The sequence below is a fragment of the Astatotilapia calliptera genome, chromosome 10 (assembly GCF_964374335.1).
Source record: "Astatotilapia calliptera chromosome 10, fAstCal68.1, whole genome shotgun sequence".
Classification (NCBI taxonomy): Eukaryota; Metazoa; Chordata; class Actinopteri; order Cichliformes; family Cichlidae; genus Astatotilapia; species Astatotilapia calliptera.
Window position 1 is genome coordinate 8,894,439 of NC_137431.1, and position 16,579 is coordinate 8,911,017.

A 16,579-nucleotide genomic window follows, 5' to 3' on the forward strand; every position below is an offset into this window, starting at 1 on the left:
CACTGGCTGAGTTGCACTGACTGACCAAGCTGGTGACCAGCATGAGGAGGAGTACCCAGGCTGTTGTGGCTGTGTAAGGTTCTTCTACATGTTCCACAAAAATTAATAAATAAATTAGGCGAGGGAAAAGATCTACTTACTTTTTCTGTTCTCCAGCCTCAGTAACTTTCACACAGTAAAAACCGCTGTAATATTTACACCTCTGATGAAATGTCATAAGTGTTAGCTTTATTTTGATACCATGATTGTTTACACAGAGTTTGTAATTGCAGAAAAATACTCCAATAAGTTAATGGAAGAACAATGAAAGCTTAGTCTACTGTTAGCATATTTATTAGGGCATGCCCAGAGGTTCTATCTATGGATAGGAACACAGCTGGAATTTAACATAGTACAATGTACTACTCAAGTACAGATTTACTATATTCATTTGTTTTTACGTTATGCTACTTTCTGCTTCTACTTCAGTGTTGTATGCATATACTTTGGCGCCATCCTATTTATGTTAAAACGTGAGTTACTTGTTGTTTTTCACGTATTAAAAAAAGTTACCAATAACTGTTGCATATGATGCTTTTTCACTGCATATAAAGCTACTCTGCAGCATATAATTCAAATCACAGACAATCCTGCAACATTAAAGTGAAATAACAAATTAAAGGGAAACAGTACACTTTAATAAATCAACAATTGTAATTACATAATATAATCGTGAGTCTGAGTGGAAGCATTCTGCATAATGATAGCACTTTAAGGTTTTAATTGAGGTACTTTAAGTATATTTGTTGCTAAAAACCTTTGCCTAAATAATTGGCACAAATTAGGATTATGACTTTCTTAAGGAAAAGAGTCTACATAGTGTTTCATTAAATGGTAAAACTGTTATTCAATACAAAATGATGTTTAAACTCCTATGTGGTAGAGTGCAGTTTTTTGTACAACAGTTTTAGATTTTGTATTTATTTTGATCAGATATTCTGACTTCCTGTTGATCCCACCCCCATGCCACCTTTTATCTTTTTACACTGCAAATCTCTTTTAATCAGTGTTATGACTCATACTGTTTTATGAGAAAGTGGAGGGAATGCGTTAGCATTTCATTAATGAAATATTTGTAATTTGATTGACATTTTTCTCTTTAAAATTTTACATTTGGAAGAATGGGGAGAATGCAGTAGATGTATAGTGCCAACACCTTACAGGGTTTACAGGGTATACTTGTTTTACTATATTTAATATCCAGTTTGTGAGGCAAAAAATAAAAAAGATCAGCAAAGACGTTGTAGATGTCTGGAAACTTTTACAACACAGTTCTGTAGTATATTTGCGCTGTTGCAGTATCACCCGCCTACAGCCACTCATTCTCCTCAGAAACTACAATCCCACAATGCCTTGCACTTTTGGCAGCATTTCTTGTCGACGTGGGAAGGGAGGGATTCGGACGCAAACAAATGTCCATGGGTTTGCTGTCGGGGCGCGTTAGAGATAACCGTGAAATGTCAGGTCGGTTTGACAGATAACTTGGCGACATTAGAACCATGTGGCTCAAACCCGAAGAGATTCTGCTGAAAAATGCTTTTAAATTGTGGGTCACCGAGAAGGATAACGAGTATTTCGTGCTGCAGAGGAGACGAGGGTACGGAGAAGGTGGTGGCGGTTTGACAGGTAATGTTCGCGGTTTTGTTGTCATATCGTATTTTCGGGACAGCTGCTGCGGCTTCACAAACCACAAGGAAACACGCAAGTTAATAGCTGGCTAACTCGCGGAGAATTTCCCTAGCTAACTAGATGTCTGCCACTGTTAGGGCGGGTGCTGTTACACAGCCTACTCCTCAACCGAGAGGGGGGGGGAAGGAAAAGCGTCTTTGCAACAGGTTTGAGCTATGGGTCCAAATTACGTGAGTCAGTTTAGGTACTGAACAGCTGGTTTACGTAGTACGTGTCAGTTCATTGGCCCGTTTGGTTTGTTTCATGTTTCTTATAGCTGAGTGGACGAGGGGGTCTGTACACTACACCGCTGATTTCATTTCCTTGGGGCCTGTATTACAGGCTGTATTCACTTTTTTAAGGGATTGTTGTGTCACCCAACAATTTAGCAACTCATAAAAGCAGAAGTATTCTGCTTGTTGATTTTCCTGGTTTAAAAAGGGCATTTCCACTCTGCTGGTGAGCTGGGTCAGTTTGTGAACAAGTGCACCTGTTTCTCACACAGGCTAGAAATTAAACCTGGGCAATTGTAATGTCACTGCTGTGTCAGCTCCCCAGATAGTAAATGCATCAGCCACTTTGTGGAGAGACCCTGATGCTCACTCGAGTAGTCACAATGTAGCGTTATATATACACAGTGTGTATAAATAATTTCTTTTTCCTGCAAACTATACAACATCAAGTTTATCAAGTCCTTAAATTCCTCCCAAGTAAGTTTCCAGTTTAACCCACAAGACCTTCTTTACTAACTTGGAACTCAGAGGAATACTTCTAATACATCCAGCTTTTGTAGATTATCTATTACCATCTACTAGATTGTTAATAATGTTGTCAGTGGCTAGAAATGTACTGATGTCCTAACTGTCAGGGTTAATGATAACAGAGGTTAAATAGTATGGTCCCCCCCCTTCTCCAAAGCAAACGGCACTTTACACCTGAAGTATCACCATGCTCTGCGCTGCAAAGTGTGTTTGTTTGATCTGCTGAATGCTTTACTACTTGGCAGCTCATCGTTAGAGCATATTTGGGGGTGTTCAGCAGGGTGGCCTGTCTAATGCTGACGCGATGCATAGGATAGTGGTTTCACTTCGACCTTGTCAATTATTCATGGAGGGCACGTCAGAAAGAAGTTGTAGAGGTAACAGATTTAGCTAATTTTAGGCCTGACGAGGACCTGGGGGATCATGCATTTCCGCTGTCAGTATGCGTTCAACACAGTCTGAGATGTAGCTATGAACAATGACTGGATAGTCCTGCACAGACTAACTAAAGGCAAATGATTCAGCACACAGTTCTGTTTATGTCATTTTTGAAGGGCAAGAAATTATTGAAGGCTTCTATAAGGATTCATGTGTAAATCTGATATTTATCTTTTTTTTTTATACATCATTGTACTTTATGCTACAGGCCTCCTTGTAGGAACCCTGGATACTGTGTTGGACTCCACTTCCAAAGTGGCCCCTTATCGCATTCTGCACCACACGCCAGACTCACAAGTGTACTGGTCAATAGCATGCGGTACGCCCCTCTGCATTTTCATGTCAATATTGCTGTCTGTTCTCTAGTTGTTGCAACATTTCTTCGATTAAGCTGACCTTAGTATTATGTTTTTTCCTCTTAACATTTGGTCAGGTGTCACCAAAGAGGAGATTATTCAGCACTGGGATTGGCTGCAGCAGAACATTATGAGGACGCTCTCTGTTTTTGACTCCAGCGAAGACGTCACCAGCTTTGTACAGGGCAAGATTAGAGTGAGACTTTAGGAAGACCTATTTTTTTTTTAATCCCCAGAAATGTTGATTACTTGCTTTATTATTATATCCATAATATATATAAACAGTCTGCAGTAACCCTGTGTACGTCACATTTTAGGGTCTTATTGCAGAAGAGGGGAAGACATGCTTAGTGCAGGAGGATGATCCCGAGAAGTTTCGAGAAGCCCACTTGAGGTTTGAGAAGTGGTTTGAGCTGCCACCAGAGGAAAAGCTGGTCACATATTACTCATGCAGCTACTGGAAAGGAAAAGTACCCTGCCAGGGCTGGCTCTACCTCAGCACAAACTTCCTGTGCTTCTATTCATACCTTCTGGGAGCTGAGGGTAAGCAATTTCTCTGCCATTCATAGCACGTGCTGCTGCCTGTCTTTAGAAAGTTGATTGGTGGTAATAAAGGGTGTGACAGCTGCTAATTGCTGTCATAGTGGGTTTTTATGGCCTCAGAATCTTTTAGTAGTTCTTTTGTTCCAGGTAATGACAGCTTTTTAGGTTTTAAGAATAATTGTATTTATTTTTTTCTTTGTTTCCAGCAATTAATTTAACTACTTCATATTTTTTTAATGCTGTGCAGTTAAACTAGTCATCTCCTGGGATGAGCTTTGGAGGCTGGAGAAAACCTCTAATGTCATTCTGACTGAGAGCATCCATGTTTTGGCTCATGGAGAGGATCACTACTTCTCCATGCTGCTGCACCTGAACGAAACGTTCGTTATCATGGAACAGTTGGCTGACTACTCCATCAAGCGTCTTTTTGATAAAGAGTCCTTCCAGAGAGAGCCAGCGCTGTCTGACCCGCTGCAGATTACAAAGAGGTAATATTTTGTACGCTGTGCAGTGCAGCTTCACACGATCCTGTTAGTGCCAGATGCAAAGTTAAAGAACCCGAGAAAACAAAGTATGACTTGAGTCAGATAGGGTTTATGTTTGGTGTGACCTGCCAGGATTGCCAACCAAGTCACGCCTGAGCTTGCCAGTGCCAGTTCTTTAAAGACAGTTCCAATGTTTGTTTACTTTTCCCATTGTTTTCATTTGATCCCAGTCGACAAGGGAGTCACGTCCTGTTATTTTATAATAATATTTAAGCAGTGTGGATCATTTTGAAATACATGTAAATGGATGACTGATGTGAATAGAGGCTGGAGGCTGATGTTTGTGCTCTTCTGTTTCCACAGAGGGCTAGAAGCTAATGCAAAGAGTGAGCAATTCAGGACATTTTTCAGGCTTCCCAAAGAGGAAAACCTGTTAGAGGTGCACGAGAGCTTCTTGTGGGTTCCCTTCAGCCATTTTAACACGCTTGGCAAGATTTGTCTGTCGGAGAACTACCTGTGTTTTGCCAGTCAGGATGGAAGTCAATGCCATGTCATTATTCCAATGCGAGAGGTAAAGTCAAACAAAAAGTGTTTTGTCTTTAAAAAAACAAAAAAAACAACAACCTGATGAGCAACAGAAAACCTCATATGTGACCGTCTGTCTCCTTATTTCTGTCTTCTAGGTTGTTAACGTTGAGAAACCAGACTCCAGCAGCAGAGCTTTAACGGTGTGTGTGCGCGGCAAGAGGGCGCTGCGTTTCTCTGAGGTGCGGGACTATCAGCGGCTTGCCAATACAATCCGTAGTAGGTGTGGGATTAGTGCCAGCCCACAGCACTCTGCTTCATCAGAGGTAATGTGCTGTGATTGTTTCATTTGTGCCATTTTGCTTCTCTTTAAACGTCATCCTGTAGTTTGCAGAGCTGTCTGACATTGAAAATGATTAACGTCTTTGTCATGAAGGCCATACGGGGAGAATGTCAGTCTCTCATAAACCACTTTGAGGACAATCCAGAGGACGTAACTTTAATGGTGGGGCAGAAAGACAGCAGCAAGGCCGTGAGCACCGAGGCTCTCATGACTGTTTTCCACCCCCAGGATGTTGAAAACCTTGATCCCAAAATGGTAAACAACAGAGTTCATCTGCTCGAATGAAAATTGATTTGTTTTTACTGGCCTTTTGCGTAAAATCACCAGATCACATGCATATATCTGCATGTTCTAGTGTGCAGCAGACATCTTCATATGTGCTTGGATTTGTGCCCATACCCAAAAAAGTAAAAAGCTGTTCTACCCAGAACTAAACAGGATGCACTTATTATTGGTGGGGTGGCTGTAGCTCAGGTGGCAGAGCAGGCAGCCACGAATCAGAAGGTCGGTGGTTCGATCCCAGGCTGCCTCCTGGCAGTTGGGGTTAGTATCTTGGGCAAGGTACCCCATGTTTGCCTACTGGTGGTGGTCAGAGGGCCCGGTGGCGCCAGTGTCCGGCAGCCTCGCCTCTGTCAGTGCGCCCCAGGGCAGCTATGGCTACAACGTAGCTTGCCATTGCCTGTGTGTGAATGGGTGAATGACTGAATGTAGTGTAAAGCGCTTTGGGGTCCTTAGGGACTGAGTAAAGCGCTATACAAATGCAGGCCATTTACCATTTATTGGAAATCTATAACCAAGACTCCATCAGTGTCCAATTTGCACATGTTATTAACAAGCTCAATTAATCTACAAAGTCAAAATGAAACTGTAACGTTCATAGGCATCTAACCTGTGACTCCTGTAATCTATCCTCTTAGCTGAAGTATGTGGTAAAATACATACAGACTTTATGTTATTTATGTCTTCCTGATTGACACAGCATGGTTAATCCCCTGATGAGGAAATGAGTTTAGCAATCTTTGGATTATTGAATACAACTTCTGCTCTTTGTCCTTTTAAAGTATAATAATGACTACTGGTTTGCTGCTTTATTTACAGTGTAAACACAGCACATCTGTTATGTACAGTTTGATCAGGGTCAAGTCTGCTCAGGTATTACAAATAATGTCAGACAGATCTGGAACTTTATGTAGATCCAGATGGGTTTCTGTGGTTCAGATGGGCTCATGAAACTGTCTGCTGTGAGTGTGGATGACTGGTTAGTTCTTGGGTGTTGTTATAAAATCAGATGAAGAATACATGAATTTAAAAAAAAATGCACGTTTTGTTAGTAGCACTGTTGTGTGTGCTGCCTTTTAGAAGCACAGCCTTTCCCTCAGTAGCCATCTTGTAATGCCTCCAGATGCTTATTTTGAAAGAATGTAAGAAAACAACTGGTCAGTGGTACATAGAAAGTGCATGTATACAATCATGTCTCAAACTGAAAAACTTTCTTCTGATACTTCTGGGTTAACAGCTTAAGGAGAAGATGAAGGAGCAGTCTTGGAACATCCATTTCTCTGAGTATGGACGTGGTACGAGTATGTTCTTTACCAGGAAGACGCGAGACTTGATTGTGCGCGGCGTTCCTGAGGCCTTGAGGGGAGAGCTGTGGATGCTTTTCTCAGGTTGTACATCAAAGTTGCCGTGTCCCGTATAGTGACAAGCAGCATCAGTCAGTGGTTAATGAAGCCTTGTGTGATCAAAGTTTCATCTACTGAAGTGCTTTTTTTACTTTAAACCGAGTGGGGGCTTTTTTTTTTGTACACTCTGTAGGGGCTGTAAACGACATGGCCACTCACCCCGGCTATTACACTGAGCTGGTTGAACAGTCTCTGGGCACAAGCACTCTGGCTACAGATGAGATTGAAAGAGACCTGCACCGCTCTCTCCCCGAGCACCCGGCCTTTCAGAGCGACACAGGAATCTCAGCTCTTCGCAGAGTCCTTACTGCCTATGCCTACAGGAACCCTAAAATTGGATACTGCCAGGTACTTAAAATAACTTTTGAAATATGTCCTTCCCTTGCCTCTTGTGATGATATATTATACCATTGTGTACTTAGGAGGAGGGAGAAGCCTATTAAACCATACTGTTTATTTCTCTCCTGTTCAGGCTATGAACATTCTCACCTCGGTTCTCCTGCTGTATGCAAAAGAAGAGGAGGCTTTCTGGCTGCTGGTAGCCGTCTGTGAGAGGATGCTGCCAGATTACTTCAACCGCCGAATTATTGGTAAGAGTGGAAAGATTGGCTTCTGCTGGATACCTGGCAGCGTGGCATTTTAATTATGCCAGGAGCAAAGTCTCACTATGAAAATATTTTGTCAGGTGCTTTGGTTGACCAGGCTGTGTTCGAAGATCTGATTAGAGAAAACCTCCCCCAGCTGGTGGAACACATGACAGACCTGAGCTTCTTCTCCTCCGTGTCTCTGTCCTGGTTTCTCACGCTTTTCATCAGTGTGCTGCCCATAGAGAGCGCCGTGAACGTGGTGGATTGTTTTTTTTATGATGGAATCAAAGCCATCCTGCAGCTTGGCCTGGCCGTGCTGGACTACAACATGGAGGCTCTGATCAGCTGCCACGATGATGCAGAAGCTGTCACCATCCTCAACAAGTCTGTGAATGCAAAAATTATGCATGTCCGAGACTTTTAAATATTATTACACTGTAAATAATACTCTCCCTCTTTGTCTGTTGGTGTTGTTCCAGGTTTTTTGACAGTGTGACAAACAAAGACAGCCCATTGCCCCCGACAGTGCAGCAAGCTTCAGTAGGCAATAATGATAAAGCATCTCACATCAGCGTAGATATCAGTGAGCTGATCCGAGAGGCCTATGAGGTATAACTTTGCTCTTTCAGTCTGTGACCGATTAGAGACAACCTCCCCACCGTTTTTTTTTTTTTCTCTCAATAAAACTAAGTTGTGACGGTCTTTGCAGAAATATGGAAATATTCGTTCAGAGGAAGTTGAGAGTTCACGGAAAAGAAACAAACTATATGTGATTCAAACACTGGAGGACACAACCAAGCAAAACGTGGTAAGTAAGCTTAGAGTAACTAGTACAGGGGCCTGTTCGGACACAGTATTACACAAGTTATATATTTTATATCTATTCAGGTTTTTGTGGCAGTTTTAGATGAGTGAAAACTTATTGGCTGCCTTGCATTTTATTTCCCCCTCACCCCTTCAGAGTCCTGTTTGCAGGACCTGGATTAGGGTGCCTAGTTGTGACAAGTAAAAATAGGGATGGGAGGCTTGAGAATGCATTGATATCAATTTTGTTCTTACAACAAAATCCAAACAAACATGGCCATCAATGTTTGCCCAGCATACAGAATGGAGCAGGCAGTGGTCATTTTAGGGGAAACAGATAACTTATAAAAGGTCTTTAGAGCAAAATATGAGAATTGCTCTTACAAATGATGTCAGACCTGCCTATGCATTTACTCTGGTCACCAGGAACACATCTGCCGAGTTAGAACAGGCTTCTCAATATGTGTGAAAAATATGAGTGAAAGTAATTTATAGATTGAATTGTAATATTACTGTGGCCTTAATAACGAGGTCAAATGTGTTTTCAGATCCGTGTGGTGTCCCAAGATGTCAGATTCAGTGCCTCACAACTGGACGAGCTTTATAATTTATTCAAAGTGAGTCATGAACTTCAATGTTGTATCTTTATTGTCACCATGCTTAACTGTTTGTTAGAATAAGAAAGATGGACAGGTCATGCTTCCTTCTCTGTTTATCTACTTTCAGAGGCAGCATTTCCTCAGCTGCTACTGGACAATGAACAGCCCAGCTCTGCTCCATCATGACCCCAGTCTGGCCTATCTGGAGCAGTACCAGCTGGGTTTCCAACAGTTCAGCATGCTCTTCTCCCTGCTGGAGCCCTGGGCTTTCTGCAGCATCAAGAGCACCCTCTCCCTCTGGGTTTTCCGCCTGATAGATGAGAACCAGGATGGTCTCATTAACTTTAAAGAATTCTGCTGTGCCCTTGGTACATTTGTTGGTTCTCTGCTCTGTTCTAGTAAAACTTTTAACCTCAGTGTCCCCACTGCTGAAACTATAACTTTTGCGTCTCCCATAGATACTTTATACACCGGATCTTTCACAAATAAGTTGAAATTTCTCTTCAAGCTCCACCTGCCACCAGGTAAGTAATGAACAACTAATAAAACCAATCTCAGTTTAAGACTAGATCGTTAACTTCTCTCTCATGGCCCTGTGCCCTTTATTTTGCTATCTGATTTTCATCTGCCTCTCATAAACTACACAACACTGTCTTTAACCTCTGACCTCTTTCTTTCACACAGTGTCTATGGTGATGACAAACTGCTTTAGGTTCAAATGCAGCAAATGTTTTCAGACTGGAATCTATATAGTTGATGCACGCTGCAGCAGCAGACTGACAGAAGCAGCCCAAAGTGAAATAAAAGGTCACATAGTTACGTCAGTCTGAGGTCTGCAGGGCTGAAATGCACACGGGTTGTCATTTCAATAATTCAGCCCATAACCCAGCATTTGATGAGTGAGCACATTGCCTCGGGGAAGAAAGTGTCCTTGAATGTGTGACTCTTATGTGCGTGATGCTTGTTGAAGGCAGGGGTAAGAATAGCGTATGCTGGGTGAAAGAGTTTGTCATGGCAACAACAGGTCTAAGGAGCTGTGAGGGCATTTAGCAGTGGGCTAGTTTCTTCAGAAAGAGAGACTGTGCTGCTCAAATTACAACTGACAGCTTAGCAGCAGATGAGCACTGAGTCACCGCTTGTGATGTGCCAGGCCTGTGAACATCAAGCAGCAAAGCTTATTTTGTGTCTCATGGAAAGTGGACATTGCTTCAGCACCAAGGACAGGTCACATCCTGGTGCCACAGTCTAAACAAGATGGTGGAGACGCACTTCAAATTTGCCACCTGTGCACTGATCGCTGTTTTGTTTGCTTCCTCTGTATGAATAAGAGGGACTGGAACTGGGCCAAACTCTACATTGAAATGATTGGAGCCATATCCTCTTCAGAGCTGAGACGCTGCAGGTTTTTCAGTCCAGAAGAGCTGTGGAGCAGCTTTAGTCATTTATCAGTTTCAGGCGGAAAGCAGTGACCACTCGGTTACGTTAGCTCTGTTGTGATTGGCTGTAGTGACCGCAGCATGTCTTGTTGTACCTTTTTAACTTAGAGCCCTGTGGAGGTCTGCATTGTTCTTTATGCTCTGTAGCATTTTATACTTCAGGACACTTTCATTGTTGGAAATTCGGTGGAAATGTTTTCTCCACTTATTCTTAATTAGTTTGCATTCAGAGGTTGGTATTGGTCTTTTTGCTGAGAGGAGTGCAATGTGTAACTTATGTGGCAATATTTAGGCTTATGCACCACAAAGCTATCAGGAAAATAATATTACATTTCTGGCTTGTGATGGGAGTTGTTTAATCTACGCATTTAAACCAACATGCACACACATGTAGACGTGGCTCAGGTTGGAGCAAAAAAAGGAAAAATTCGAGTGTTTCTTTTTTTTTGATGCATGGAATAATACTGTAGCATGTTTAATATTAACAATTCTATACACAGCTATTTTTAAATCTAAAAATCGGATACCTCTGTGTGGATTTAACATCTGCGTTCTTTATTTATTGGCCAGATTTACTAACAATGTAGAAGGAAATCATACAAAGGATAAAATGTATTCATCACCGAAAAAAGCATGTTTAGATCTATATTTCTGGACCTCAGCTCTACTGTTTTGCTATAACGGAGCAGAGCTTAAAGTGGCAATTAATAAATTGCTCCAGTCTCATATGGCATACAAAAATAGTGCTCAAAACCTCAGAGAAATTTGTGTCTTTATGGAGGTGGCATAATAACTTTAACACATGGCTCATCCAGAATCTGAATGTAAATGCTTTGTTTGTTTACAGCCTTAGGTCAGCTGTTGTACACAAATTTCAACTTAATGTGGTTATAAACCTGAGCTGACAAAAAGAATGCTGTTTCGACCTTCATGATCACTCAATGGTCTCCATCAGTTTGTACCAGAGTTCACCCTTAAATCAGATTCTCATTGATTCTCCCTCAGCTGTCTTCCATAGATCTGAATTGCTTCTCTTTCTCTCATAAGAGACAACCATATGCATTAAAAACTGCTTTTAGACCATTATTTTGATTGGTAGTAGATCCTCATCAGATCTGCATGCGTTGTTGACTCCTTTGTGCTGCTCTTGGTAATTAATGTTTTCATTGAAACAAACTGGCTTAGTAAATCTAGCCCTAAACTCTGCTTTGCTCTTGTGAATTCTTTCTCCTTTGTCTTTTCTTTCCTTTCAGTGCACTTACAGACAATATCTTTTAGCCTTCACAGGTAGTCCTTTACACTTAAAGGAACAAAGAATCCAGCACTTTATTCCAGTGACTGAAGATTCTTCTCACTTGAGTAGACTCACTGGTTAGCTACCTCTTGTCCTTCCTCAAAACTCCAATTTAATTTCCTCTTTTCTAACTAAATATCGCAATAATTCTGTCTTAACACTTGCGTGGAAGCATTTTTCTCTACAGTTTGTTTATATGCTGCTTCCCTGTTTCAGCCTTTGATCTTCCAGAAGATGGTGTGATAAGGAAAAGCCCTGAAAGAGGTAATATTACACCCAAATTTATAACAAATGATTAATGGCTCCAACAAGGATTTGTGCAAGGATTATAATTTCTTGTAACACAGTTAAGTTTGTCAATTAAACTGACAGGAAGAGGGAAGGTTGACCTGCAGGCCTATCTGAAACAATGGCAGAATGAAATATTAAAGAAAGAGGAAACCATCAAAGACCTGCCCAGAATTAATCAGGTAATTCAAACCATGCTTTGTTGTGTCCGTGTGACTTCATCTTTTTCACAATAAATTGACTCATTTAACTTTTTTTTTTCCCCCACATTTCCATCGCAGACTCAGTTCATCCAGTTCTCCAAGACCCTGTACAACATTTTTCATGGTGATCCCGAGGAGGAGTCACTGTACCGAGCCGTGGCTCATGTGACCAGCCTCCTCCTGAGGATGGAAGAGGTGGGGCGGAGGCTGCAGGAGCCGAGCAGCCCACCCGAGTCCAAAAAGCCTGCCAATACCACTGCTGGCGAGGAGTCTTCAACTGAAGAGTCCTCCACAACCCCAGAGAGCTCTGACACTTCCAGCTCCCACAACAGTCAAGACCTCTCAGAGACCGAGTGGTCGTTTTCCTTCGAGCAGGTCCTAGCATCTCTGCTCAATGAACCGGCCATAGTCAGCTTCTTTGAGAGGCCTGTTGATATTCAGATGAAGCTGGGACAAGCTAAGGTCGCCCAGCTGAAGTCAAAGACCAATAAGTGAACTAACACTTTGCTTGTGATTCAAACCTACAAGTTTCCATGAATTTCCTTTCTCCACTTGAACAGGGTGGTGGATTTAGTGGGACACAGAGTTAAATTACTATCTACTGATACTATCTACCGATCACACATGAGGAGGAATCATCAGAGACCTGTTTGTCACGCAGATGATGAAGAACATCAGAGACTGATAAAACACGTGCAAACACTATTCTGTAATAGGTCATTAATGTGCAGTATATTTTAATGTTCAAATGCACTCTCTCACTCGGCCACAGTTTCTTCAGATTTTCTGTTAAGAAAAAAACAAAATAGTTTAGTGATGTGCTTTATAAGATGCTAATTTCCACTAACACGAGAGAAAGGATTGTCCCTCTCCTTCTCTCTCCAGTCCACGTACATAATAAATGACGTAAACCGCATGATGGAGTCTGCAAGAGGATTCTCTGGTTGGAGATCTCCATGTATGTTCTCTTTCAAATTAGCTATCACTGCTGTAAAGTGAAATTTACTGTAAATGGTAGTGTGTCCTCTGACGTCAGTGTCTCATAGTGTGCGTTTTGCTCTAAACATAAATTATGAGAGTGCAGCTTTTTAGTTAACGCAGGCATGAAGCAAACAGTAATATGGCTGTTTGAAGACGAGTTGCAGTGTTGTCGTTGGTAGCCAGGAAATGAACTCACTCGTTATCGGAGTGAAGACGTCACAACATGAAAAGTTACACTGCAGTTGTAGGTGCATTTGCAATAATGTACAAAGGAGGATGCTGTACTGCCACATCTGTCTCTCCTCCAAAAACGGCACACAAAAATGGTAAACATGTCAGGATTAGGGGGATTTCATGTGGGTCATACTTGAAAACATGTAAAGGGAAAAAAATGTCCACCTTGCAGCTGCAGGTGAGTAATCTGCCTCCTCTAAAACTGTGTCTGATATTCACAGCGTGATTGGTTAATGTGTCGTTTGCTTACGTCCGTAAATGTAGGATTTTACGCTCCTGTTAGTGCGGCATTGTACACATAAAGGTCAGTTCAGTAGTTGTTTGATTATTATGTATATATAAGGTTTGAATGAGAATCTAATATATAGAAGCTGGGAGGGTGTTGCAGACACCTTAAACCGTTTGAAGGACATTTTGTGTTATCAACTCTCAGGGTGACATTTGTGTAAAATGAACGGGAGGAAAGGGATATTTTTTCAATCTGGGACATTACAAAATATATGTGATACACAGATTGCATCTTCTCTGTAACACTAAAACATAAAGCATGTGTAGCATAGTTACTGGAGTTGCCACATTATGCCAGCCTTTGACAAACAGCCATTACTGCTTGCTACAGAGAGACAGCATAATCACTATAATTTTCAATTTTCTGCTGCTTCTTCTTATACTTTCAGCCTGTGAATAATTTGCACTTGTTTGAGATGTACAAGCTTTAGAAATGGCTGTGTTTTGGCCAGGTTTGCAAAGCGTGAGTTCAGAGAGGTTGTAACTGCTTCAGCTACAGCTTGTCATCTCCAGGGGCCAAATTCATACACTTTTAGCTTTTTTTCTGCCTGTGTTTTTAAAAACAGTGCTTTAGATGCTTCTTAAGTGCAGCTGCAGTCCTCTGTTTCCTATATCCTATATTTTAGTCTTTGTCATATGATGGGAAAGATTTATTTTCCTGTTTAAGTGCTTTTTTTTTTTTTTTTTTTTTTAAACTTAGGACTTAGGGACCAATCATAAGTGCTTTTTGTGTAATAACTGCATTATTTAGACATGCTTTATATTCATAGCATAAGTTGTTCTAACTGATAATAAGCGTTTCTAATTGGAGTTGATCTTAAAATGATTTAAATGATCAGTGCAATGAAGCTATCATAATACGCTACATTGATCTTAAATCCAAAGCTTGATGAGTGACCTCGGCGCTCACCAGAGAGTTGAAACAGTACTGACAGTCTCAGCAAGAGAAATCAATAACTGATCATAGTGCAATGTTTCAAATCAGCCACTCAGTTCATTATTTATAGCGGTCACATCACCTCTGACCTGGCGTGACGCTTCAATCTGACTGTTTGCCTGCAATTTAATGTAAAAGGATTTACATGGATTATGAGTTATTGCATGCTTTGCCAATTTTTGATTACTTGATGGGTTGTTAAAGATAAGTGAAGAGAAAAAGTATGCTTTCAAGGATTGATTTATCGTTCTTTTTGCTAGACCAGTGATTAAGAGAAACTTTTTGATGTGCACTGTTTCCTAACCATAATTATTCAGGTGTCACTTCTGAAAAATGATGGTGGCAGTAATACTTTTTCATGGGAAAATAATAGAAAGTACACGAATTGGGAGGAAGGAAGAATTCAGAGGGTTGGAAGTCTTTCTCTGGCATGCTGGCAGTTCTCCCATTAAGCATGAGAGTGTATACAGTTGGCATGGATAATACTCCAGCTGCTACTGCTGAATAAGTATGGTTAACCATATCCTCATCGTCTACAGCTTTTGTTGTTTATGGCTTTTGACTGAATGTTTGATTTGCACAATATCTGATGCTGAGATATTTCTGTTTACTTGCTTGATTATATTTTTTATTCTCATACAGATGAACTAGAATAAAGAGTAAAGATTCTATGAATGATCATCAGTGACCACAGTTAATTCTTGCTCACAATGTGACACGCACACACACACACAGTCACACGTGACTTACACTCATTTAATTCATATTCATGACACTTGAGCTTCAGCTTGTGCGGGTTATTTTAGTCCGTGTGATACCATATGGGGATAGTTCTGTTTATTTTTGCAAAAGGGCATAGAAGACAGTCTTTTATCATAACTGATTAAGAATCTCCATAAGCAAAAAGGGTCAGCATTTTTATAAGCTACAAAACACAACATGGTTTTGACAATCATCAGTCACTGCTGCTGATGTCAATGCACCAGTGATTTCAGTTAAGAGTTGGAGGAGGGACAGATAAACAACACTGTAAATGTCACAGAAAATAAATAAACATCTTGAATAAATACTTTATTTGAATATTTAAGAAATATATTTGTTAAAATTAAAAAATTATTAAAAATGTAATCTTCATTTTTTTAAATTTTTTTTTAAAAGAAATTAGTGACATTTTCATTTCCATATTCCATAAAAATTAAAATATTCCATATTTTAATATAACCAGTGAGTCCATTCAAGTTAATTAATTTTTATTGTATTTGGTACATCTAGCATTAAAAAAATTACTTGCAAAATTAATTGTGCATTTATTTATTTATATTTTTGGGGAGGGGGGGTGATGACGACAGAAGTCTAAAAAAAAAAAGCCCTGCATGTATCAAATATCGTACGCTAGACAATAGGGGGTTAAAGATTTCCATACAATAACACTTCGCGGAGATGTGTTGATGTAATTGTGAATAAAACACTTCCTGGCAAGATTTTCTCCTGAGGTCTGTAGATGTAGATGGAACTTTCGCATTACGCAAATAAAAAACAGCTGAAACCATCACAGCATGCGCAAAAATATTTACATATGTCCAATTATTGCCCAGCAATATTCTAGTTAGTTAGTATTCTTCCTCAACACCAACAAACAACATAAATAAACTATTTTACAAGAATATAATACTATAATGCACACGGTTTCTTGAACAGTAAATGAGTGCTTTAAAAGCGTTGGTGTGTGGTGGGAATACAATGCTGTTAGACAGTAGAGCATACTCAAAACAGTTGCCTACTTTCTGGCCTCCTACATGATATGTACAGTATGTTGGGGTGTTGAAGGTCACCTTTTAGTGACTTTCAGAAACAGAAGCATGATATGAGTCTTTTGCATTAGTGTAAAAGCCTGGTCTGTAACACAGCATGAATTCATAAAAACATAGGGTCATATGACAAGGCCCACAATAAGTCATCAGTTTTGCAGTAAAAGGTCCCATCCTTGACTTGTCCAAGAGCGTGAACTGTCAGCCTGATTTATGAGGAACAGTGGCACTCTATAATGAATGGTCTCTGCATACTATTCTGGCTCAGAGATTTGGTTGC

The 16,579-nt window shown here is 40.6% G+C and overlaps 1 protein-coding gene across 2 annotated transcripts; it reads left to right on the forward strand.

Annotated features, from left to right (window-relative positions):
- The first annotated feature begins 1,375 nt into the window (after positions 1-1,375).
- Positions 1,376-15,172, forward strand: tbc1d8b (TBC1 domain family member 8B). Of its 2 annotated transcripts, XM_026181862.2 has the most exons (21): positions 1,376-1,665; positions 3,115-3,225; positions 3,340-3,458; positions 3,580-3,805; positions 4,053-4,293; positions 4,654-4,861; positions 4,974-5,141; positions 5,252-5,413; positions 6,675-6,825; positions 6,974-7,188; positions 7,313-7,430; positions 7,526-7,811; positions 7,907-8,036; positions 8,137-8,235; positions 8,780-8,848; positions 8,958-9,198; positions 9,289-9,354; positions 11,545-11,637; positions 11,777-11,824; positions 11,933-12,030; positions 12,130-15,172. In XM_026181862.2, the coding sequence occupies exons 1-21, from the start codon at positions 1,539-1,541 to the stop codon at positions 12,544-12,546; spliced, it is 3,393 nt and encodes a 1,130-aa protein (XP_026037647.2). In that variant the 5' UTR covers positions 1,376-1,538; the 3' UTR covers positions 12,547-15,172. The 2 variants fall into 2 exon arrangements, with proteins under 2 accessions (XP_026037647.2, XP_026037648.2); XM_026181863.2 differs by lacking the exon at positions 11,545-11,637.
- The last annotated feature ends 1,407 nt before the right edge of the window (positions 15,173-16,579 follow it).

What these genes read in the sequence shown, in the direction of transcription:
- tbc1d8b (XM_026181862.2), top strand. Translation starts at nt 1,539, where the DNA reads ATGTGGCTCAAACCCGAAGAGATTCTGCTGAAAAATGCTTTTAAATTG. An exon ending in GTACTGGTCAATAGCATGCG is followed by an intron (nt 3,226 to 3,339) that starts GTACGCCCCTCT and finishes ACATTTGGTCAG; the next exon opens with GTGTCACCAAAGAGGAGATT. An exon ending in CTAAAATTGGATACTGCCAG is followed by an intron (nt 7,189 to 7,312) that starts GTACTTAAAATA and finishes TCTCCTGTTCAG; the next exon opens with GCTATGAACATTCTCACCTC.